This window comes from Gopherus evgoodei, chromosome 2 (assembly GCF_007399415.2).
Source record: "Gopherus evgoodei ecotype Sinaloan lineage chromosome 2, rGopEvg1_v1.p, whole genome shotgun sequence".
In the NCBI taxonomy this organism is placed as follows: Eukaryota; Metazoa; Chordata; order Testudines; family Testudinidae; genus Gopherus; species Gopherus evgoodei.
In genome coordinates this window covers 188894407-188917319 of record NC_044323.1, presented here as the reverse complement: position 1 = coordinate 188917319, position 22913 = coordinate 188894407, and the positions used below count along the sequence as shown (strand labels likewise).

At 41.3% G+C, this 22913-nt stretch overlaps 1 protein-coding gene across 8 annotated transcripts in view; it reads right to left on the bottom strand.

Annotated features, from left to right (window-relative positions):
- Nucleotides 1-22913, bottom strand: part of CARMIL1 (capping protein regulator and myosin 1 linker 1) — a 272936-nt gene that overhangs the window by 5407 nt on the left and 244616 nt on the right. For all 8 annotated transcript variants that reach the window (XM_030552559.1, XM_030552563.1, XM_030552561.1 and 5 more), the window contains 5 exons: nucleotides 21566-21672; nucleotides 19527-19953; nucleotides 13407-13485; nucleotides 10317-10547; nucleotides 7351-7491 (listed from right to left, as the gene is read on the bottom strand). In XM_030552559.1, coding sequence (XP_030408419.1) covers nucleotides 7351-7491; nucleotides 10317-10547; nucleotides 13407-13485; nucleotides 19527-19953; nucleotides 21566-21672 — 985 coding nt within the window. The remainder of the gene's footprint in view (nucleotides 1-7350; nucleotides 7492-10316; nucleotides 10548-13406; nucleotides 13486-19526; nucleotides 19954-21565; nucleotides 21673-22913) is intronic.

Sequence of the window (22913 nt, the reverse complement as noted above, 5' to 3'; positions counted from 1 at the left end):
AAAAGGGATTAATTCACATCCCCCAAACGTGATGTATAAGCCACATACGGAAGGGTAATGGTTCATAAAAAGACAATTTTATCTTATCTACTCCATATATTCAGTAATATGCTCTGTAGTATGTTACTCCAGGGTAGTAATCTACAGAGTCTGATGCATATTTAACTTAATTGGCATAGTTATCTGCATTTGTTGATATTACAGAATTCAGCAGCTAATCTATGAAAATGCAATGTAAAAAGAGGTGTATTTTGTGATTACTCAAAATAGTGTAGTTGTAGTCATTAACATAACAGGATTTTATAATCTAAGTAATTTCCACCTGCCTTCTCAATGGATATAATCATGTTTACCAAGCAACAATTTCGGCAGATTTGCAGTGATTTACCAGTTTAAGGAGTCAGTTAAGCATGCTAGTCTGAAAAGAGGCACAGAATAAAGAAACAGGAGTAACTGACATGAACAAGTACCATAGTAATAAATGAAAAAGATAACTGGATAAAAAAACCAAACACAAACATAATTTTCTATGTTCCCCAGGGAATTCTAATTTAAATAACTGATAAATGGTCTATTTTGTGTGGGAGATAAACCATGGACTCAAGGACCGGGAAATCCTATTTTTGCAATCACAAATTATTTGTGAACAATGTTCTCAGTCTTCCATAGTTGCAATCAAAACTGTCTACTAGATCACGTCTCTTGTGGAGTCAAGTTCTAAGACAGCAAGGAGTGGAGAAATCATCCCTTTAAGAACAAGAATTTGTGGACTATTTTAAATAACTCTACTGATTGACATACACAAACAAAGTATTTCAAAAACTTGACAACTATCTTAGATGACTAAACTTTATTTAACAGTTGTAATCCTCTAGGTCTTCAAGAGTAAGTAAATATTGGGGCAACTGTATCTATTTATCTAAAGCAGAACTGGTGAGATTTTAAGACCACCACTGTATTTCTCAATTTTAACTTCTCTTTCTCCATATCCAAAGCCCACAGAAGTTAAGGGAAAGAGTCTCATTGACTCCATCAGGACCTATATGCATATTGCAGTACTATCAAAATGGTCAAACTCACATTCTGCTGGGTTGAGAGTAGTACCTTACAATTGCCTGCTGATATAGTTAGCCAGACACTTCTGGAGTTCAGGAGCACTCCAGCCACAATCGCTTCTCTCCACTTCTCTAACATGCCCCTTGTGCTGAGTGCGGTTGGCAAAGGAGCAGGGTATTCAGATTTCACACGAGCTGGGAGCTATCCCACATCTTCTTATGTTATTGCTACATAAATGTGGTAACAAGCTCTGTTACATTTTCTGGCCACTTCCTCATCAATTTGTAAGCTAAAGCCTCTGTTTTATTAGGAAGTAATGCACAGACTATCCTTACTTTCCAGTGTGAGGAAGGGACAATGATAAACATTTCCAGGTCCCAATCCTTGGGTCCAGCGAAGCTGGTCTCAGTGCAAGACCCATGGAGTATGGGGTTAGGCAGGGCCGGTGCAAGGATGTTTCACGCCCTAGGCAAAACTTCCACCTAGCCCCCTCCCCCGTCCCCGAGCCCCCGCCCTGGCATGCCTCCTCCCCCCCGCAGAAACTCTCCCCCTCTGCCCTGAGGCACCCCCCCGGCCCCAGCTCACCCCTGCTCTGCCTCCACCCTGAGCATGCCATTGCTGCATCACTTCTCCTGCCTCCCAGGCTTGCGGTGCCAATCAGCTTAGATGTTGCAAGTCTGGGAGGCGGGAGAAGTGAGGCAGCCACGGCGTTCTCGGGGACGAGGCGGGGCAGGGGTGAGCTGGGGCAGGGAGTTCTCCTGCGTGCGCCCCCCCCTTTACTTGCTGCAAGCGGCCCTTCCCATGCTCCCCTGCCCCAGCTCCCTCTGCCTAAATGCCGGCAGCGACCTGGTCGGCCGAAGATCCGGCCACTGCAGTCGCTGTCAAAGAAAATGCTGCCCCCCAAATCCTAGTGCCCTAGGCAACCGCCTAGGTCGCCTAAATGGTTGCACCGGCCCTGGCGGTAGGAAGGAAGATTTCACTATGCTACCTTTGCAATCTCCCAATTCCCAGAGCTGATGGGGGCCGATTTGGCCCTGGAGCCAGTTAGAGCAGCTCCCTAGGGTCCATTACACTGGTCATGGATTGTTGCATGCTCTGGCCATGCTCCCAGCATAACACCAACATAGAAGGAGCACAGAGTAGGGGATGTAAAGTAAGCTATGCAGGCTTTACACAACTCAGGGACTCCCCAGTTGCCCCACTGGGACAGCTTTACGGTTCCTTTGGGCTGCCAGTGTGGCACATAAGGGCTCAAGTGTGAGTCATGATCTGGATAGAGACTCTATATTGGTGATGTTCTGTTTTTCTGAGCAGTGCAATATTGTGGTTAATCCATGAGTCTCCACAAGCTATGATTTGACACAAGGACATCCAGACAGCCTGGGCTGCACCTCTAGGAGGCACAACACAGAACTTACAGTCCAGGGGGATGGCGGGGAGGGGAAAAGTGATTTTAAGCCACCTTTATGTCCTCCTGATCCTGCGCTGCTTCTGGGGTTGAAACAGAACCTGGAGTATTTCAGACAGCCCTGGGGGCCTAAGCTATGGGCACTGTTCACAATCTCCCTAGTACTGCCATGCCCCACTCCGGCACAACCTCTATGCCAGGATTCTTAAGAGGGTCCTTGGCTGTCTTCTGCAGTGCCTGTATCAGGCTCAGGTGATTTGGATATGGATAGAGACCTCTTCAATGTTTTTAATGAAGTAAACACTAATGGGAAATGTGTGATCATGGGAGACTTTAACTTCCCAGATATAGACTGGAGGATAAGTGCTAGCAAGAATAGTAGGGCTCAGATTTTTCTAGATGTGATAGCAGATGGATTTCTTCACCAAGTAGCTGAAGAACCAACAAGAGGGGATGCCATTTTAGATTTGGTTTTGGTAAGTAGTGAGGACCTCATAGAAGAAATGGTTGTAGGGGACAACTTTGGTTCGAGTGATCATGAGCTAATTCAGTTCAAACTAGATGGAAGGATAAACAAAAATAGATCTGGGTCTAGGGTTTTTGACTTCTCAAGGGCTAACTTTAAAGAATTAAGGAAATTAGTTAGGAAGTGGACTGGACTGAAGAACTTGTGGATCTAAATGCGGAGGAGGTCTGGAATTACTTTAAGTCGCAGCTGCAGAAACTATCAGAAGCCTGCATCCCAAGAAAGGGGAAAAAAACCATAGGCAGGAGTTGTAGACCAAGCTGGATGAGCAAGCATCTCAGAGAGGTGATTAAGAAAAAGCAGAAAGCCTACAAGGAGTGGGATTAGCAAGGAAAGCTACCTTAGTGAGGTCAGAACATGTAGGGATAAAGTGAGAAAGACTAAAAGCCAAGTAGAGTTGGACCTTGCAAAGGGAATTAAAACCAATAGTAAAAGGTTCTATAGCCATATAAATAAGAAGAAAACAAAGAAAGAAGAAGTGGGACCACTAAACACTGAGGATGGAATGGAGGTTAAGGATAACCTAGGCATTGCCCAATATCTAAATACGTACTTTGCCTCAGCCTTTAATAAGACTAATGAGGAGCTTAGGGATAATCATAGAATCATAGAATATTAGGATTGGAAGGAACCTCAGAAGGTCATCTAGTCCAACCCCCTGCTCAAAGCAGGCCCAACCCCCAGATTTTTACCCCAGTTCCCCAAATGGCCCCCTCAAGGATTGAACTCCCAACCCTGGGAGCAGGCCAATGCTCAAACCACTGAGCTATCCCTCCCCCAAAAAAGGGTCCTGCTTACCCTGGAGCTAATGTATCTACCTTCGACCACTCTCTTGTAGCCAATGGAAGGATGACAAACGGGAATGAGGATATAGAGGTGGATATTACATCTGAGGTAGAAGCCAAACTTGAACAGCTTAATGGGACAAAATCGGAGGGCCCGGATAATCTTCATCCAAGAATATTAAAGGAACTGGCGCATGAAATTGCAAGCCCGTTAGCAAGAATTTTTAATGAATTGATAAACTCAGGGGTTGTACCATACGACTGGAGAATTGCAAACATAGTTCCTATCTTTAAGAAAAGGAAAAAAAGTGATCCATGTAACTATAGGCCTGTTAGTTTGACATCTGTAGTATGTAGTATGTCTTGGAAAAAATTTTGAAGGAGAAAGTAGTTAAGGACATTGAGGTCAATGGTAATTGGGACAAGTTACAACATGGTTTTACTAAAGGTAGATCGTGCCAAACCAACCTGATCTCCTTCTTTGAGAAGGTGACAGACTATTTAGACAAAGGAAATGCAGTAGACCTAATTTACCTCGATTTCAGTAAGGCATCTGACATGGTTCCACATGGGGAACTATTAGTTAAATTGGAAAAGATGGGGATCAATATGAAAATTGAAAAGTGGATAAGGAACTGGTTAAAGGGGAGACTTCAACGGGTCGTACTGAAGGGTGAACTGTCAGGCTGGAAGGAGGTTACTAGTGGAGTTCCTCAAGGATCAGTTTTGGGACCAATCTTATTTAACCTTTTTATTACTGACCTTGGCACAAAAAGCGGGAATGTGCTAATAAAGTTTGCGGATGACACAAAGCTGGGGGGTATTGCTAACACAGAGAAGGACTGGGATATCATACAGGAAGATCTGGATGACCTTGTAAACTGGAGTCATAGTAATAGGATGAAATTTAATAGTGAAAAGTGCAAGGTCATGCACTTAGGGATTAATAATAAGAATTTTATATATACATTAGGGACACATCAGTTGGAAGCAACAGATGAGGAGAAGGACTTTGGAGTATTGGTTGATCACAGGATGACTATGAGCCGCCAATGTGATATGGCCATTAAAAAAGCTAATGCAGTTTTAGGATGCATCAGGCGAGGTATATCCAGCAAAGATAAGGAGGTGTTAGTACTGTTATATAAGGCACTGGTGAGACCTCATCTGGAATACTGTGTGCAGTTCTGGTCTCCCATGTTTAAGAAGGATGAATTCAAACTGGAACAGGTTCAGAGACGGGCTACTAGGATGATCCGAGGAATGGAAAACCTGCCTTATGAAAGGAGACTCAAAGAGCTTGCCTTGTTTAGCCTAGCCAAAAGAAGGCTGAGGGGGGATATGCTTGCTCTTTATAAATATATCAGAGGGATTAATATTAGGGAGGGAGAGGAATTATTTAAGCTTAGTACCAATGTAGACACAAGAACAAATGGGTATAAACTGGACACTAGGAAGTTTAGACTTGAAATTAGACAAATGTTTCTAACTATTAGAGGAGTAAAGTTCTGGAACAGCCTTCCAAGGGGAGTAGTGGGGGGCAAAAGACATATCTGGCTTTAAGACTAAGCTTGATAAGTTTATGGAAGGGATGGTATGATGGGATAGCTTAATTTTGGCAATTGATCGATTATCAGCAGATAAGTATGCCCAGTGGTCTGTGATGGGATGGGATCTGAGTTACTGCAGAGAATTCTTTTCTGAGTGCTGGCTGGTGAGTCTTGCCCACATGCTCAAGGTTTAGCTGATCGCCATATTTGGGATCGGGAAGGAATTTTCCTCCGGGGCAGATTGGCAGAAGCCCTGGAGGTTTTTCGCCTTCCTCTGCAGCATGGGGCATGGGTCACTTGCTGGTGGATTCTCTGCAGCTTGAGGTCTTCAAACCACAATTTGAAGACTTCAATAACTCGGACATAGGTTAGCGGTTTGTTATAGAAGTGGATGGGTAGGGTTCTGTGGCCTGCTTTGTGCAGGAGGTCAGACTAGATGATCATAGTAGTCCCTTCTGACCCTAAAGTCTATGAGTCTATGAACTCTTGATCCCTGTTACACTGCTCTGGCCCTTTTATCTGATTTACAGGTCTGACTTCTGCACTGTTTCAAAGACCCTGGTTTGTATTAGCTGGTGATCTCCACAATAATGAGAGTTACATGGAATTTACTGTGCTGAGCTGGATTTCTATGGATATGTCTACACTGAGATGTAAGCCTGTGCTTGAGTGCAGCTCAAATTCAAGAGCCCTTGCATCTACACTGCAACTGGACTAACTCAGATCTCAGATCCAGGGTCCCAGTAACCTGTGACGCTGAAGAGTCCAAGCTCAAATTAAGCCAGGACTGAGGGTCTGAGCCCTATCACTTTGCAGTGTATACACAGCCCCTTTTGTTTAGAGTCCTGGAAGTCAGCCAGAATTATGACACAGTTCCCTGGGAAAACTTCTTTACTCCTGTCTCAACAATATGCAATCTACTCTGCTGAAAATGGCAGCCAACCCCCTTTTGCAAACAGCAGCAGCTCAGGTCAATGTTAACCCATTCTCTTCTGATCACCGATTTGCAAGCACACTATCAGAGAGCTGTCTGGGCTTCGAATGGAGAGCAAACCGACCAAGCCTTTTGCAAAGTGAACGTGCAGGACTGGCTGTAAAGTTTTCCCACAGTACGCCATGGTCCATGGCCTAGAACAGCCACATTTCAGGGGTGTGTGTGTGTGGTATGGTTACTTTGACTCAGACCCGCGCACTGCAGTGTGGACACCAAAGCCCTAAGTTCGAGCACAGGTTAGAAAAGACTTAATACAGGGTTAAAATATAACGTACTCAAGCCCAGGGTTCTCTAACACGGATCAGTTCTCTAACACAGTCTCGAACACTGACCCTGGGATTACATTGCAGTGCAGACATACTCTGTAACTTCCTTGTCTCCCTACTCCCAGTTCCTCTAAGAGGAAGCCAATTCAGTGTGACACACGCAGCACAGCATAGCAGCAACAGCTGGAATCCAAAAAGTGAGGCAAAGAGAAGAAAGTGGTTTACGGAATCCCCTAGAAACTCTAAATGTTCAGAGTTCTTGCTCAAGCACCCTGACATACTGAGCATGTGTTTGACATGAACTCAACAGAGTGCAATGATCCCAGAGGGGAGGCAGAGCCACCAAGCAGACTAGAAAAAGAAATTTAACCACTTCAACCAGCTCACCAAGGTAGTCACATTTACCTTTTTGTGAGCAATACACATCCCCAGCCTGATTTTAACTGACTAAGATATAATGTAGATGACACAACTGTCACTTACTTCATGTTTCTATTGTTGTGGTTTCACTGTAAAATGGCTACATTATATTATATTAATATTGAAATTGGATTTATTTCTCCTCTTTTGATCAAACTGTATGAAATAGGACAGGAGGAAAAATACTGACCCACGAGTTACCAGACACCATTTTCCTGTTTCCTATCCCAAAGTACAAAGCAAAGAAACCAGGAAATCATGTTTAGTATATTTTGAAGAGGTACTCATTAACCGAGTCAGGCCACGCAAAGGATATTGGGACAATGACGATATCAACAATCTTACCTTCTTGAGAAAATGATCTGATAGCGGGCTGGGGGCTGCTTTGACCATCTTTTTCTTTCTCAGAAGGAACTTTCTTTAACACAGGTGGAAGCAGAGCAACTTTAGGGGAACCAGGGCCTGATGGAGACTCTGGGATGTCCTCTGTGGAAATACCACACACACAAGCAGATGCATTATATTTCTTACTAGACAGCTTTCAAGAACACCATCCACCTAGCAGACAATTTTAATGAACTATTTAAAAAAACAATACACAACTAACAACATGCAGGATGTATTCAGTTTTTTAGCTATGCTAGAATTTGGGGCAAACAGGAAGTCTTAGACTCATAGATTCTAAGGCCAGAAGGGACCATCTTACAAGGTTAAGAGAGAATCCTTGATGGTACTCAACCCTTCTGGAAGAATTTTACTAGCAAGCAAGTTTAATCAGGAGGTATAAATTAGTGAAAACATCCACTAATATACAGTAGTTAATTGTTTTGCTACAGCTGTTGATTATCTTGTAGACCTGAATTTCAGCTCCTAATGTGTTGATTTATTATGGAAGCACAAATAAAAATCTGAAAAGACCAACCTAATTTTATTGTAGGGATAGAAGAGAATGATGCAATTAATAAAGAAAAGTTAAAGAAAATTATTCAGAAATTTCTTTAAAAATTGTTTTGTCACACAGATATTTTTAATCATCCTGACAATGTGACAAACTAATCAAGTTTAAATTATAAAAATAAAAGCAAACTGAACTTTCATAACTCTATGGCTCTGAAGGGAATTCTATAGCTTCTTCAATACACCTCTTTTTCTAAAAAAAAAATAAAATAATCATTTCTTTTTTGAACTTTGAAGAAATCTCCAGATATTTTTAATTTTTTTAAGCAATTGGATAACTGACAAACACTCTCTCAGTGGTCTGATGTGCATTATACATGCCATATAAATACAACAGTGATGCTTTGTATGTAGACTCCGTACAGATACAATGTCTCTGTCATGAACTAGGTTGCCTGCAAAGCGGGTACCTTTCATTTGCATGGCAGTGAAGTACTATATAATGGCACTGTTTAGAGTCAGTATGCTTATGAAAAACACCTAATGAAAGAAATGGTGCACTGGTGGAGGTCGGAGAAGTAAGTTCTTAGGAAACATTGACTGATAGATATTATGTGTATGTTTAGAGCATGAGTTCACTGAAACAAGTATTGGAAAAGAATGGGGGTTTGTCTTACAATGAGTGGCCATCACAAAGGAAACTGCAATTTTGGTTTAGACTATGGAATGAGATAATCCTCCAGATGCTACTTAACATTTGAACTGACAAATCTCGTGGGCTGTAGGTATCCCAGGGCCTTCTCTACACTAACATTTCTAGGCAAAAATTGACCCAGCCTCACCAGTGGCAGCGATGGTCGAGCACATGTGTAAACAGGGATCTGGTTATTGCATTACCACAACGGGGTGGTAAATGTGTCAGGAATTGCTGGAGCCTGCTGTATATTAACTCTCACATTTCTGCTACCACTAGAAGATCTGAAAGAGCAGTAGCAATGATGGAGAATATCTGGCTCCCCTTCAGGGCACAGCCTGGGACATGCATCTTTTGTAGGCAACATGAGCTGGGAGAAACAGACAGCTTTGCAGCTGCAGGCAGGTTCAGACCTTCCTCCTTTGCAGGCTTTTCAGATATCTTAAACTCTACTTTAAACTTAAGTAGAAGGCTAAACAAGTGATGCCTTCCTGTTGTACACATCTAGTGGTATTTACTTGAAGGCATATCTTATTTTATGACTGACAATAAAATAACCAATACAAATATATTAAGACAACGTAAAGGCTGGATGGTGATATGGTATCTGTGAGAGAGAGAGAGAGAGAGAGAGAAAGTAAGTTCTAACCACTGGTGAGGCAGGGACAGGACTATGCAGGTAATGGACAGAGTACACAATCAAGTGCAAGGAAGAGGCTGCAATTTCTCTCTGAAAATGGTTCTTCTCTAGGGCCAGCAGGTACCAATATGAGCATGGGAAGAGCCTAAAGATTCAAAAGGCATTAGTGGTGGTTACAAACATGCTTTTTAGCCATTAGTAAAAAGAGTGTTTGTCATATTTGCTAGGCGAGTCAGAGTTCCCACAGTTTAATTCTTTTCACTCTCAATGTCCATAACTTTTTGGGCAATTGCAGGCTAGTGGATTGGCAGGTAAATGTGTAGGAGACTTGCTGAATCATTAAACTTTATCTCCATTTATAGTCTCGAGATAATACCTGAACAGGAGGTTAGTAGAGAGCAGACATTAGCAGTGGCTCAAGGAGCAACTTTTCATGATTATAAAAGACCAAACCAATGGATTTGGAGTGAAAATAATAATTCCTCCAGTCAATAGAGGGCAAGAAAAGAAAAAGAGATAAGGGCATACGGCTTCGTAACAGTTAGAAAAACAATCCAAAGACAAAAATGAAGAATCTAAATACAGAAGAGATTTACGTATATTATATGGTGTGATGGCTAATTGCTGAAAGGGCTGAGAGAAGCTACAAAAGATCAAATAATTAAACATTTTGGTATTTAGAGTCAGGGGTTTTGAGTTTAGCGAAAATACAAAGGTAATTGGTTTAGTCAGTACCTAACGCAATGGGGCTTCCATCCCCAAGTAGGGTCTCTAGATACTTTTATAATAAAATAATATCTAGCATAAAACAGCTCTGTGACTTTCTGTAATCTGTCATTATTTCTATTATTTCTTCTCAGAATTTACCACTACAAATCACAGTTTTGGTCATAAAAAAAAAAAATTAGGATGGTGATGGTGGTGGTGGGGAGAGCAATTCAACAGCAAATGACAGAAAAATCTCTCTGTGTCCAATTTCTCTCTAGGGTTTAGTTATTAGCATTTCCTTTATATTTCACACACAAATCCTGTTCACACATTTTCTTCCAATGGGACCAACCAGCCAGAACAGCTCCTCACCATTCCGAGAGGCAGAGCGTGGCTTCTGTGGAACTGTGGGACGTCCCGTTGGGCTGGGCTTCGACTGTACTGGGGGTTTTGGACTTGTGGGCGTATTGGAAGAACATCTAGCCCTTGCACCAGCTTCAGCCTTTGGTTCAGTTTTTGGATTTTTTTCCAAGGATGCCATAACAGAGTCACCTTTAGTTGAGGCAAAACGATTCTCTGGGAGGGTCTGGTGGAGTTTAGGCACTAAAATAATAATAGTAACAACAATAACAACAACAACAAATAAAGCACAAGGCAGAAAGCACGCTGTGGAGGTACCCCCACAGGGCAAAGCCCACCATTGGTAGAAATGCACACACAGTAGAAAGGCAGTGATGGGAGAACTCTCAAGACCTAGAGTTCAGTAGTGGTTCAATGAGCAGCCAACAATGCGTTTGTCAGGCTGTAGAACTCATTCATGAACAGGCCTGGCTGTCACCATCCTCTTGGGGTACTGAGGAGGTGGCTAGCTCGCCCCACTGTTCCTCCATTGTTGGCAGGAGCTGGTAATATGGGTTGCTGCTTCCCAGCTGCAATTTCATGGGATATTTTCTCACACTTTCTAATCCAAAGGTTTTCTTCTTCCAGTCCTTCCCTTTGGTATCCCCCATTCCTCTCTGGCAGCTATCAAATCTTCCCCTTTCCCCAGGTATCTTGCCCACTCCTGTGGTCCCTTTCTTTTGCTCCCTTGGATGTCTCTGTCTCTTTCCCCTTTCTCTCTTGCTCTAAGGGTGGAATAAAGCCATGGGCCAGTGGGGGGTGGGTGGGGACTGAGGCTACCATCTCTTTCTGTGACTCTTTCTTGCATTGACATGCAGAGATGGGATTTCAGCAGGGGATCATTGCACAACAGAAGAGGAGCAGCAGAACAGGCAGTCTCTGGCTGTCCAGCATCATTGAGAACAGTGCTTCTAGGGGCCAAAGCTGAAAATCACAGCCAGGTGTTTTTTTCTGCCAAAGACTAACAGTGGAATCCAGGACACAGAAAAGAAATCCTGAACTGATGGTGAGTATATGTGCATGTTTTTGTTTTTTTGTTTTTTGCTCTTTCAGATCAGATTTGAAATCTATTAGCAATGGCAACCCTATTTATACAACTCTTTAATTTATTTAGTAACTCTGCACATAGAATACACTGTTACACATTTATTAGCAAGCTTGCCAGTACATTATTTATACCAAGCAAAGACTGAATGCATTTGCTCACAAATCTCACTTGCTTCCCAGGACTTAAATCAAATACAGCTAGAGCCAGCTGTACAAGCTGGTATAAAGCTTGCTGGACACTAGTTTGCAAATAAACAAATTGCCTGCCCTAATTTCCTTCCTTCCTGCAAACCGCAGGAGGACTCCAGGAGGCTTATATGCACATGGTTGTGCAATCAGTCTTTGGATTTGAATGCGTATTGGGTGACAGCATTCTTCACTTTTAGTGATTTACAATTTGTGTGCTAGGGTTGCACATAATTCTTGTTTCACCTAAATTTAGGCTGCCTTGGCTTTCTGACAAGGCAAAACATATGCCCACAGATGCTGACTTGGCCCAGCTAACTGCTATTCCAGGTCAGAAAACCTACTTGTTAAGTAGTGCTGAGCACAGGAATTCTAAGTGCAGTGTGTGGGGAGAAAGAATGTTGATATAGTCAGTTGCAGGCCAATCTCCCAAAATGTTTTTCCAGCTTACGTAATTGTTTTTCAGCTCTGTTGGATTTGAGTTGTGGGCTAACCAAAAGGACTGCGGTGCATGCGTGTGCAATAAATCTTTGCACTGTAAGCAAAACAGCAGAAGGCTTTCCACACTTTTATGCATGTGTGTGAGAAAGGGAGAGATTGGCTAACACTCAGACAGCAGTTTCTTACATGAACTAAGAGAGGAAAATATTCTGTCTCTGAATCATACACGGTCTTCTGTTTTCTCAGTAACATCCAACAATTTCCCTTTAACTCCATTACTTGCCTTTCTAACCTCAGGCCTGTTAATATTATTAGAACACAGTAAGTTGATATAAATTAAGCAAAACAATGACAAACTATAACTGCAACAGGAGCAGCCGGAGGGAGTTCCTTACTGTGGTGAAAGGAGAACTGACCGAGGCAGGAGGGGCTGCTGTGTACACACTGCACTGGGGCTGGGGCGGGGGAAATGTGTCATTTACAGGAGTGAGCAGCAAGGAAAAATGGAGATCAACCACCCGTTAGCTCTTAGTGTGCCCACTTTTCATGGTCCTCTAACCTCAGATCTGTCTATCTTACTGGAACACACATAGCAAAAAAAGTACCTCCTCCAAAAGATATTAGACTGTGATGCCAGGATGATTTAAAAGCATTGTTTCATGGGGCTCTCTCATACAATCTCTCTCTACACTAGCTTCTAAACCACATTTAGGAATGGTTTGGAAACCATAAACTGGTTTCTGATATGACTGGTCAGCCAATGTTTTTTTGAACATGGTTTGTGAATTCTTTTCACACGCTTTGGCAACACTATATTTTATACACTGAAATTCCCAGAATCATTGTCCAATAATTAGAACTGTATTCTTTAGCATAAGCAGAGACTTCTTCAATATTGGTTTCAGTTCAGTTCCTAGCAGAGTCTTCACATCACCTAAAACACTATCAAAACTGGCACCTGCTGGCACCCATTTTAACAGTCTCAGCAGAAAGTCTAAGAACTGTACAGGTGTGGAGACTGTATTATCCTCCTCTACCGTGGTGGCCAGGCATGTTTCAGGCATGGTGGCAGAGCAGCGTGGGGAACCGAACTGCTGCTGCCTGTGATGGTTCTGCTCAGTGGATTAAGCACTTTGCTTGTGTGACTATAAATCCAGCACTTTCTTGTGAGCACTATAAATCAATGGTTCTCAACCACAGGTACATAGAAGTCTTCCAGGGTGTACGTCAACTCAGTTAGATCAGGGTTTCTCAACCTGGGGTCCATGAGTTGCTTATAAAATAGTAGGCACACAACATGCAGCTGGAAGTGTGATTTCAGGTTGAGAGTGTTCAATTTATTGGCATTACAGGAAATGCTGTATGCAAGGAAACTCAAAACAACTGTACCTGTACCACTGCCATCCAGCCGTTCAGAGCTCACTGTGGTATCGTGAGAATCCCTGGGAGCTACTTCGTTCCCGAGTCTCTAAAAAAGAGTAAGAGAATCCCTCAAAATTATTATCGATAAATCACAAAATTCAGTGGTTCATTACAAAGAAGCTTATATCCAAAAGTTAAAAATTGCAGAAAGAAGCTCTAGTAATTATGCCTGGATGTGTTTTTATGTTTCTGTGTTGCAGTCTTGGAAATCTCCTATGTGGGAAGGAGACCACAGTGATTTTGGTTACCAGTAAGGCCATAGCGCTGGCTGAGTCATAACAACATGCTCATCAAGTGACAAACCTGCCAAGGAATAATGAGAGTTGGAATTGGACAGTCCAGTTAGAAACTGTTCTTTTCCATTCAAGATGACCAAATGTATTATTGGCATTAAATGAAATAAAACACTGGATAAAATTAAAGAGTTTATCTGCTCTAGGCAGAAACAGAGACACCTTTCTAAAGATCCAAATTTTGAAGCAAAGATTGCTGAACTGGTCTTAGTTTAGTTAATATGAAAACCTATGCGTATGTGGGAAAATGTCTTGGAAATCTGAGCTGAATCCAAGAAGTGCCAGTTCCTTCAACATTTACAGACTGAGGTTTTTAAAAAGTTAGACTTCATAAGAGCTGCTGAGTGCTCAAAACCTTTGAAATATCAGATCACTTATTTAGGTGCCAAAATATGGATCCTGAACCTAACTTCATGCACACATTATTAAAAATCTTAACCATGATATCTTTGCCTCAAGGGGAAAAAAGCTATAAGAGACAAATCTGTAAATTATTTGACCCACATTATCGTCTAGAGGCCAAGTGCACCAGGAATATGTATATATCTCTTTTTGAGAGGATCCTGTTTATACAGAGGTACAAGAATCAGTCTCTGGGATTATACTGTTCCTTTCAATACCCTGCTCACTCATATGAATAGAGCAAAGAGACCACAAGAACCATACAGAGCACACAAGTTACCTGCAAACCAGCACCAAACAGGAAGGCTGGTATGCAGAAGACTAGGCGTAAAGTGTGAATCTTAAATTAAAAAATGAAATACATTTTGCAGGTAGCTCTGATCTTGGTTTAAATTTGCCATTTGAAGACAGATCTCTAACTCTGAAAAGCAAACAAATGCTTTGCATAGTTGTTACTATTTTCAGCATCATAAAACTGCCACATTCATGACATCCTGTTGTCATCAGGACACCAATGTGGTATGACTGGCACTGTGAGATTACCCTCTGTCTTTACAGTAGCGCCCAGAGGTCCCAACCACACACTGTACAAACACATACTGAAGAAAACACTGTCCCAAAGAACTCACAATCTAAATGAAGACCTGATGCATCATTTAGATAGGAGAGACATCAGAGGAAAATGGAGGAAGGAAGACAAGGGTAACAGTGATAAGAACAGATAGGGAAGCTTATACTAGCTATACAAAAATTAATGGGTTTAAAGTAAAAACAAACCAAAACACAGTATTTTAGGTATAAATAAATAAACAAAAACTATTCATATCAATTATCTCTGAAGGCCACCGTGTCTAGCCATTGTCAGGTGCAACTTACCATTGGTATCATGGTAGATTTGGCTGCTTAGGAGAGCTATAAAGGACAGTACAATGGGCTTCATTGATTAACTGGTGCTTCCATTTTGCTGATGCTCTAACGGCTCCCAAAACATTTTAATGAGGAAGTGTCTCTCATATATTGTATACAAAGGACTGGAATTATTCAACGTTAACTCCACTTATTTAAGAACTGGCATGGTCATTGCATTTACCCACATTTCCACAGAGGGCGTGCCAACACACAGTTTTTGGTTTAGAAACTAATCTAGTTAAAGCAGCACAATCCTTTAGTGAGGATACTATATATCAGTACAAACAATACTGTGAATGCCCAGTACTGCATTCACAATAGGGAGTTTTATGCTGCAACTATATCAGTATAAATTCACTCCCTGGTCGAAATAGTTAAAATCAGTTCAAAAATTGTGCGCAGAGCAGGCCTAACCATGGACTGGTTCCAAGTGCACAAGTCCCATATAAGCTAAACAGTCATTTTAAAAAAAAGAGAAAGCCAGCCCACTGATGTAGAAATCTTGTGCTTTGTAGCACTGTATAAGAGATCCAGGTTCATTTTCCACTCCTAGTTCTCTTGATCCATGGTCTATTTTGACTAAATTCTCCCCCAAGCCACATTCTTTTTCTGTCAATGTGCCCTGAGGGTCGGTCTCTGTCTCTCTCTCTATTTTTTTTAAAGGGAAAAAACCTCACCACATTTGTGAAGAAAATTAATTTTCTTAATGTAGGCAGTCACTGTGTTCAAGAATATAGTTTGTTTTTTCACCATGGTTGTGAATTTTCATTCATACTTACAAAAATATTCATTTTCCTTTGCAAGTATTGATGAAGTAAAAAAAATTGTGCATAGCTGTGTTAAATGTATTATTAGATTTTGTTTTATCCTTTAGATTGATGTTTTGAGTTCACAAAGAAATCCACTTTTATGTCTTGAAATAATACATAGATTCATTAAACTAACTGAAACAACGGCAAATATTTCCAAGTGGTCATTTTAATGTGTTGGTGGTCTCATTGTTTATCACCGTTTCTATGCTAACAGCATCACTTGACAGGTCCACATTAGAGCTCATATTAAAGTAGACATAATAATCTTTCAAATGATGTATCATGTGCATGTGTGTAGAGAGGGTACATTAAGTTGACCAAATCAACAGTGTCTGTCTGGCGCTTGCTAGGAGGGGCTGACAAATATATGAAGTATCATTTGAACCAGAGCTATGTTAGTCTCGCTGCAATCTAGGTCTGTCCATGACTAATTGCATGAATATGTCATATGTAAAATATCTATTGCACTACACACAAATATTTATTTGGCTCCATAAAAAAGTAGGGCAAGACAGGGAAATGTAGCACTTGCACCTGAGAATGCAAGAATTCTAATAAAAACCTTGATAAATAAACAGGGCTGTTAAGGAGCTTGGTTGCCTGCATATCTTGCTAAAATGTATTTAAAATATTCAGTTCTGCAAACACTAGATGGAGCTAGATGATCTTTATATCTGGAGAAAATCTGGAAAAAACACAGATTCCACCTCATTTATCTTGTGGTATTAGTGCCAATTCACACATCAAAATTCACAGCAAAAGAAAACAAAAAAGCTTTTGCCATCTTTTCATCTACTGTGCACCTGCTCATCATTTGTAACTGTAATAAGACTGTAGAAGGTCATGAATGAAGTAGTAAATTCCTTATGGCTTTGTTTTTACTTAGGATAGATCTGAATTTAAAAAACCATCTGTATCTTTAAGAAAAATTTAATTCACTAACATCAGAATCCTGAGAAATCTGAAAACTTTAAGGGAACTGGTGATTCATCATTTAAGTTATGAATAAAAATGAAAGACAGAATTCTCCCATAACAAAACTAGTAGAGATCTCCTGGATTACTCTGAGTATTCAACTTTTGGTCAAAATGAAAACAAAGCTATTATATATTTCAACCCTGCATGATGTACATGAACATTAACCTTCTGAACTTTATACATTCCTTTTTTGTGCAACACAGTACAAAGACTTATTAATCTTAAACAAAGAGAACTGAATTTTTTTGTGTGTGAAGAAATCCTATTTTAATTTAGCTTTCTGACCACCACTTTAAAAAAAACATTGCCAGGTCAAAAATGGCCCTACGGGTTATGTCTACACTGCAATTAGAAACCTGTGTCCATCCTATGCCAGCTGACTCAGGCTCGCAGAACTCGGGCTAAGGGGTTGTTTACATTACAGTGTGGACTTCGAGTTTGTGGGCTGCTGCCTGCCTGGGCTCTAAGTGGGAAGGTCCCAGAGCTCCAGGAAGTTTACACTGCAAAGAGACAGCCTGGAGCCCAACCCCTGGAAGTCCAACTCAGCTGGCAGAGGTTTTTATTTGCAGTGTAGACATACAAAATGTAAAGGTGGGTAAAACCCTAGCTTTTACAAAAATCTAAGACCAATAAAAAAGTTTCAGCATTTATTTTTGTTTGAAAATTCCAATGTAAATATTCCCTCCTACTCCACAACGTCTCCCTGCAGTATTTACACCATTGGGCAAGTGAATGGAAACTAGAAATTAATTACAAACAAACTGAGTAGTCTATTTTCTTTTCCAAGCTGAAAGAAATACAAAGAGTAAAGAAGCAGCACAGTTGAAAGTAAATAAAAATGTTAGTACAAAAGGTGATGACCTACTCTTTGTTCAACTTTTCAACCAATGCCACCTGTGTTAACCCACTGACACAAGAAGTGCTGTTACCTAACAATTTTTCAAAAAATTACAACATGCTGGTATTCCACGACTACAATCTTTAGATTATAAAACCACTGAAGCAAGGATTCTGTTTTCAACAGCACCAACCACATTGTTGAATTGAACAATTAACTAATAGCACTGTGGGTTATGAAAGGTTAAGGGCCAGAATGTGATACTCTGACTCACATTCTATAGTATCTTATTCCTCAACAGTGGTGGCTCTAGGCACCAGCACTCCAAGCACGTGCCTGGGGCAGCAAGCCGTGGAGGGCGCCCTGCCGGTCCCTGTGAGGGTGGCAGTCAGGCTGCCTTCGGCGACTTGCCTGAGGGAGGTTCACCGGTCCCACGGCTTCAGCGGCAGGTATACCGAAGCCGTGGGACTGGTGGACCTCGTGCAGGCAAGCTGCCAAATCCACGGGACCGGGGACCTCCTGCAGGCAAGCCGCCAAAGGCTGCCTGACTGCTGTGTTTGGGACGGCAAAAATGCTAGAGCTGCCCCTGCTCCTCAAACAATCCCTCAGAAATCAATGGAACTGTTCACAGTACAGTAAACCCTTATATAATGCACATTTATATAGTGCATTTTGACATAATGCAGTTTTCCTTTACTGCCCCATTTTTATGTTGCACGCACTATTCTTATAGTGTGTGCGCGCTCATGGGAGGGAGTTCGGGCGCAGGAGGGTGCTTTGGGTGCCGGATCCAGAGGGCGCTCACCTCAGTTGGGTCCCCATGCCTGATGCTCCTGGCAGAGGCGGAGGCGTGGCCAGGCAGCTCTGCATGCTGCCTTTGCCCACAGGTGCCGCCCCCACAGTCAGCGCTCGCAGAGGGATGGGGGCAGCACACGGATCCTCCTAGCTGCGCATCCGCCAGGAACAGTAGGTGAGGAGAGCTGCTTGTAGGGAGGTGCCCAAGGTGAGTGCCCCCTGGATCCAGCACCCCCAGCTTCCTCCTGTGCCCCAACCTTCTGCCTTGAGCACCCTCCAACATGTACAACTTTGTGATGTTTGGGAACTTAACCCTATTTTTCCCATTCAGTCTTCAGTTCATATAACATGTTTTTATATTACACATGGTTTTCTAGGAACGTAACTACTGTGTTATATAAAGGTTTACTGTACTACTCAATAAGGAGTCAGGATGGCAGGCTCTGGCCCTAGATGGGAAAGGAAATTTCTTGTGTAAAAAAAAAATGAGATTTTTAGCCTGAGTGTTCCTTTAATAGCCCTTGGCTATTAGTGCTACAGGAATGCCTATAGATTAATACAGAATGTCCTCATCTGACAGGCTAAGAAGAGTGTTCAATGCATTATAGTTTAAATCTTAGAAGAAAGGAAGTTTTAAAACTATTGCGCTCAGTGACAATGGGACATACTTATAGGAAGGTTACATATTCAGCTATATAAAGACACTGCTGGCTAACTCGTAAACTCACTCCTGACTGTAGGAAACAATCCTGTATAGGCAGGGGATAGGGACTAACTGATCTTTCCCAGCTTTAATTCTATGATACAGATTTCGTTTATGTGCCAGTGAGTCACCCGTGACATGTAACCTGAAGAAGAGCTCTGTGTGAGCGCAAACGCTTATCTTTCTCACCAACAGAAATTGATCCAATAAAAGTTCTCAGCCACCTTGTCTTTCTAATATAACATAGCTGATATGTTAAATGTTAACCTCTTACCCTTGTGTGCCTTTACGGGGAGCAGTTGTTTCCTACTTTTCATCAACTAGAGTAACCACAAATCAAAAATAAGTCACCCTCACCTTCTGTGAAGAAGCTGCTCTCCTTTCCTGCTTGGCTTTCATTTCTGCTAGGAGTCCACTGCCCATCACTTGCACCCCATACCTACGCCCTCCCTGTGGGCTGCCTTTATCACCCCTCTCCGCTCTTGCAACATCCTCTGGTTGTATCTCCTCTAGAGAGTCTGGTGTTTTTAGTTCCTCAGCTCGCTCTGTGCTGCCATTCTGTTCAGCTGATTTTAGCTCCTTCTTAGTGGTGTCCACAGCTGGACTTTTGACAGCACTCTTGGGTGACGAGGGCTCTTCTGCCACCAATACAGTCTGAGGACGCTCAGATTTGGATCGAGATTTGATTAAGTTGAGAAACCCACTTTTCCGAGAATCTCTTTTTTTCCTTTCATCACCCACTTCACTGGACTCATTGGTGTCTGAACGTTTCATTGACGATCTCCTAATAAAATAGACACACAGATAAATATTCCTATGTTTTTTGTTTTTTTCCTGGAAAAATACCTGTTTTTAATAGTTTCAAAGATTTCTCTTGGGCAAAGCTAACCGTTTGCATCATCAGGAAGTTGCTCTGTGCCCAGTTATTATCCACTGCTTATAAATTAAAGATTAGTTACTATGATTGATGCTATTGGCCAAACTCCATTAAAGTCACTAAGAACTGTAGGGCTAGCATTACTCATTGTGCCACAGAGGCAGGTCAGCCACTTAGGACACATATTTCATTCATTTATTTTTAGGGGTATCTCTGGCCTTGACTACTCCTACCCCTAAACTGCAAGTCACAGCAGAGTGGCTCTAATTCAGTCATTCCTCCAAGCATAATTTCAGTGTGTCTGCTCTTTTAAGGATATCCTCACCCCAACAAATAGCTTGTAGCTACTGCATCATGATGCAGGTACTGGACAAAACACAGCTTTTGGGGAGCTGTCCCTTTTAGAACTCCAGAATTCTGCACCAACAACCAATGCAGTTCTGATCAGCCATGCTCCCAAACCTACCCACTTCGCTGCTTTTCTGGGAGAATGGTACTTCCGGTGGCAACATATGCTTGCCCTGAAAAACTGTAAAATACTGATATGTTGCTGCCCTCCATAAAACGAAATCACTGGTAACACAAGAAAACTTGAAAGGTATACATAATTTGTATAAAAATCCCATAATTACTGCACATAGCATTTTTCAAAACATTTCTTTTTTTAGCTAACATGATTTCACAGTTACTTCTTGGATGTCATGATTGGTTTCGTATTTGCAATCGTGAATTACTGCCATCTGCTTGTCATTTTTTATACTTATCATTCACACTTAATTTTAATACTTCCTTTCCCTCTCTCCTCCAGTCATATACCAATTTACACTTACTATTTACTTAAACATTTTACTTTTATTTACTTAATGTCAAATATAGCAAATAATAGGTCATTTTAGGTAGTCTCGAATGAGCTTTTGTTTGTACATTCACGCTAAAGAAATCAGAGCATCTTACTGTTGGCTCTATAAAATATCCATCTAGTTTACACCCTTGTAGGCTGGATTTCTTGCTATGTGAGATGTAGAAGGCAGACCTTTCAGACTGAGTCATATACATAAACATAGAACATTGCAATTTTGTAAAGCAAGTGTTTAATTTATATGCAACAATAAACATAAATCACTTCCCCATGTCTTAAATAAACACACATTAAAAATTCAGGGCCAGAGCCTGAGCCAGTGTGAACTGGTATAGCTCCAGTGATGTCATAAGAAGTGATGTCATTGAAGGGTATGAAGAGGTCAGTGGAGCTATGCTAACATACATCAGATGATAATCTGGTTCATAGTGTAAATTAAAAGCAATTTATTTCAAAGTAACCTTTTTTAAATGAGTAATCAAATTCACTGATATACTGGGCTATTATGATATAGCCTGGTTTTGACAGTAGCTATGCAAATTGGAGACCTGAACATTAGAAAAAGATGTCAAATACAATGTATTAACTATAAATATTCTACCCTCACAAACTATCAGTAAGAAAGCATGGTCTTTGACTCATTAGAGGATTTGAACTTACTTTGAATCCATTTTTGTCACTTTCTTGGTGAAAAATTCATCCACACCTTCATCCACCCTACCCATGAGGCCATTCTGTTCTCCTTCCTGAGGTGTTGCACCACACACCTGATAAAACAAATGTAACATAAGCAACACAGCATGGCAGTAAGAAATTTCACTTTTCAAAGATGCTGTAAGGCACGAGGATAAATATGAAATTAAAGAATAGAGTTATCTTAACAGTGGTTATGGAAATATATAAGTTGTAAAGAAAGGCCCTGACTAACAAAGAGAAGGGAGGCCTTGAAAATAATAAATTATAAGACCACAAGGAATGAAGAAGTGAGGACGTCTGGTTCAAAAGATTAACTAATGAGATACGGGCAAGTTTCTAAAAAGAAGGCCTCTGATCAATACAGGTGATTGCAGATGGTCGTAAGAGAACCAGTCTTAGAATGAGCCAACCTGGCTCTTTCCAATCCATACACCAGAATTAAAACCTCTGTGAGCTCAAGTGCAATAGAAAAAACTGAGACAGCAAGAAGGAGGGGAGGAAAGGCCTTGGGAAGAAAGGAGGTTGTAAATCTCCCCTGAATTAAGGCTGGATATAAGGGTGAACTGTCTCCAATTGGTTTTTAGCGCAAGTCAGTCACTGGCAATGACATCACTTGTTTGTTCAAAGGTATGAAAAAGTAAAACTTTTAAAGGGTTCATTGCTAATACCTGCCTGACCATGTTGAAAGCCAACCAATGTGGATCTAAGCACCCCTGGGTTTAGCTCATTTGTAAATATCCTGATCAAAAACTTACACGTTTTGTTAGTGTTTGGATGTAGTAAGTTGCTTTTCAGGCATGTTTAGAGCAATTGTACAGATATCACTTGGCCTTTGGATTTAATAAAGACATTTATGGTTAAATTAGTGTCTGGTGGTTTCCCACATGAATAATTTCACATATTATTAATAATTTCACATATTATTAATAATTCCAACAAGGCCAAAGCTCAAATGCCTTTAAATGGTATAAAAAGAGCAGCTATTTAGTATTCAAACACACTTTTTTGTTAGCAGTTTTTCAAAATGGAACTCCTGATTTGTGTATTTACTGTAGATACCGGCAGAGACAGAATCTTTGTCAGCTGTGGTTCACCTGGTTTAGAGGGAGGTGTGAGTTCTAGTGGTCTGAACACAAAATTAGGAGCCAGAACTCTAGTGTATTAATTATGCCTCTAACAGACTGCCTTCGTGGCCTTAGGCAAGGCACTTTAGGCCAAAACTTCCAAACTGAGTGCCAGATTTAGGTGACTAACATTAGGCACCCAGCACTGACTTTCACTGAGAGCTGAGGTCTAACTCCCCTTTGTGCCT